This window comes from Poromitra crassiceps (assembly GCF_964638095.1).
Source record: "Poromitra crassiceps genome assembly, chromosome: 19".
Taxonomy (NCBI): Eukaryota; Metazoa; Chordata; class Actinopteri; order Beryciformes; family Melamphaidae; genus Poromitra; species Poromitra crassiceps.
This window is the reverse complement of record NC_139646.1, coordinates 7,269,959-7,272,458: the sequence shown is the minus strand read 5'-3', so window position 1 is coordinate 7,272,458 and position 2,500 is coordinate 7,269,959. Positions and strand designations below refer to the sequence as shown.

At 39.4% G+C, this 2,500-nt stretch overlaps 1 protein-coding gene across 1 annotated transcript in view; it reads left to right on the top strand.

Moving 5' to 3' along the window:
• Positions 1–2,500, top strand: part of LOC310793861 (protein sidekick-1-like) — a gene marked incomplete at both ends in the record, with an annotated part of 384,133 nt that overhangs the window by 270,434 nt on the left and 111,199 nt on the right. Inside the window, one exon of the mRNA XM_083655753.1 lies at positions 1,501–1,648. Within this exon, the coding sequence (XP_083511879.1) occupies positions 1,501–1,648 (148 nt within the window). The remainder of the gene's footprint in view (positions 1–1,500; positions 1,649–2,500) is intronic.

Sequence of the window (2,500 nt, the reverse complement as noted above, 5' to 3'; positions counted from 1 at the left end):
AGGCTCTCAGGAATGGAATGACAGCAGAGACAGATTGGAGGGAAATGGCCGTAGAGTGGCTCTTGTTATAAGCAGAGGGGAAGCGGGGGTTTGTTTGGTGGGGGGGGGGGGGGGGGGGGGGGGTGTAGTGGGACTGATGTACACATGTCAAATATGAATGTGGTTTAACATTTCTAGTAATCATCCAGATAGGTTTGGAGCAGACAGCTGTTGAACATCATCTGCAACTCAAAGATGATGTATTTCTTCAGCTGTCACCATCTCAGCAGCGTCCACAGAAATACCCTAAGACAGAGGGAGAGGAAGTAAACAAGGCATTATTATACGCACAGAGCAAGAGGAGAGAGAAAACATGGTGGGGGCCACAGAGAGAGAGAGAGAGAGAGAGAGAGAGGGAGGGAGAGAGAGAGAGAGAGGGAGAGAGAGAGAGAGAGAGAGAGAGAAAGAGGGAGCGCAGAACAGTGAGAGACCAAAGAAAGGAGAAAAGCAGAGGCTCTAAATGTCTGATTGATTTCAGTGAGGACTGAATTCAGACAGTGAGGAATGGACTAGAGCACCTTGCACACTGATTACCTTCTACGTCTGTGTGTGTGTGTGTGTGTGTGTGTGTGTGTGTGTGTGTGTGTGTGTGTGTGTGTGTGTGTGTGCACACGCGCGTGTGTGTGTGCGCGTGTGTGTGCCTTAGTCATTCTAAGCCAGCCCAGCAAGTGTATTAAAGCCATTGTCAGACATGGTAACACATTGCATTTATAGTGGTACAATCTCTCTATAACACACTCCAGAAGATATACTCTAGCACGCACACACACACACACACACACACACACACACACACACACACACACACACACACACACACACACACACACACACACACACACACACACACACACACACAGGTACACACATGTGAGTACACACAGATTCACACACACATTATTCTTCTCGCTGGCTCACACACGCATACAGATACACATGTGCATGCTACGAGGATAATGCTGCAGCTGTCTGCCGTAACTTCAAGAGAAAGAGTCCAAGATAATGCAAGCATGGTGGTACAGTCATATACTGTACTGTACTTCTCTTTCTCCCTTAGCTCCTAACTTCCTTCCTTCCTTCCATCCTTCACTCCTTCCACATAAGAGTTAGCGGGCTCAAACATCTCTCTATTTTACTTGCTTTGATTCTGCAATGTAATGCATTTTGATTCTTTTACATGAACCTAATGTTTTTCACTTTAATCTTTTTTCTGTATGCTCTTTTCTTTTATCTATTTGATGTAAATCACTTTGAATTGTCTCTGTGTCTGAAATGTACTTTACAAATAAACTTGCCTTCCCTCCCTCCTTTCTTCTGAGTTATGAGTCCTGAGTGTCCCTGTCTCTCTGTTTGTCCTGCCTCCATCAGATGTTATGAGGACAGTCTAAGCTGTGTCTCTCTGTTTGTCCTGCCTCCACCAGATGTTATCACGAGAGTCTAAGCTGTGTGTCTTGTGTCTAGACTCGCCATGGAAGGTCTACCTATCAGAGGTGGACCCTGCGGTGACTGTCGTATCAGTGGGCGGGCTCACACCAGCCAGGACCTATCAGTTCCGACTCTGCGCCGTCAATCAAGTGGGTAGGGGCCAGTACAGCGCTGAGACACACAGGTAAGAACTCGCACACGCATCTACTGCAGGACACTCACTACCACCTTTATTAAACACAATACTTCCCAATATTTGAACTCAAGTCACACTAATATCTCGCTGTTGCACTTCAAAATGCATAAAATACTATGTGCCAAGATTACATGATAAAATAATGTGTAAATATTACATGATAAAATACTATGTGTACAGATTACATGATAAAATACTATGTGCCAAGATTACATGATAAAATACTATGTGTAAATATTACATGATAAAATACTATGTGTAAAGATTACATGATAAAATAATGTGTAAATATTACATGATAAAATACTATGTGTACAGATTACATGATAAAATACTATGTGTAAAGATTACATGATAAAATAATGTGTAAATATTACATGATAAAATACTATGTGTAAAGATTACATGATAAAATAATGTGTAAATATTACATGATAAAATACTATGTGTAAAGATTACAGGATAAAATACTATGTGTACAGATTACATGATAAAATACTATGTGTACAGATTACAGGATAAAATACTATGTGTAAAGATTACATGATAAAATAATGTGTAAATATTACATGATAAAATACTATGTGTAAAGATTACAGGATAAAATACTATGTGTACAGATTACATGATAAAATACTATGTGTACAGATTACAGGATAAAATACTATGTGTAAAGATTACATGATAAAATAATGTGTAAATATTACATGATAAAATACTATGTGTAAAGATTACAGGATAAAATACTATGTGTACAGATTACATGATAAAATACTATGTGTACAGATTACAGGATAAAATACTATGTGTAAAGATTACAGGATAAAATACTATGTGTAA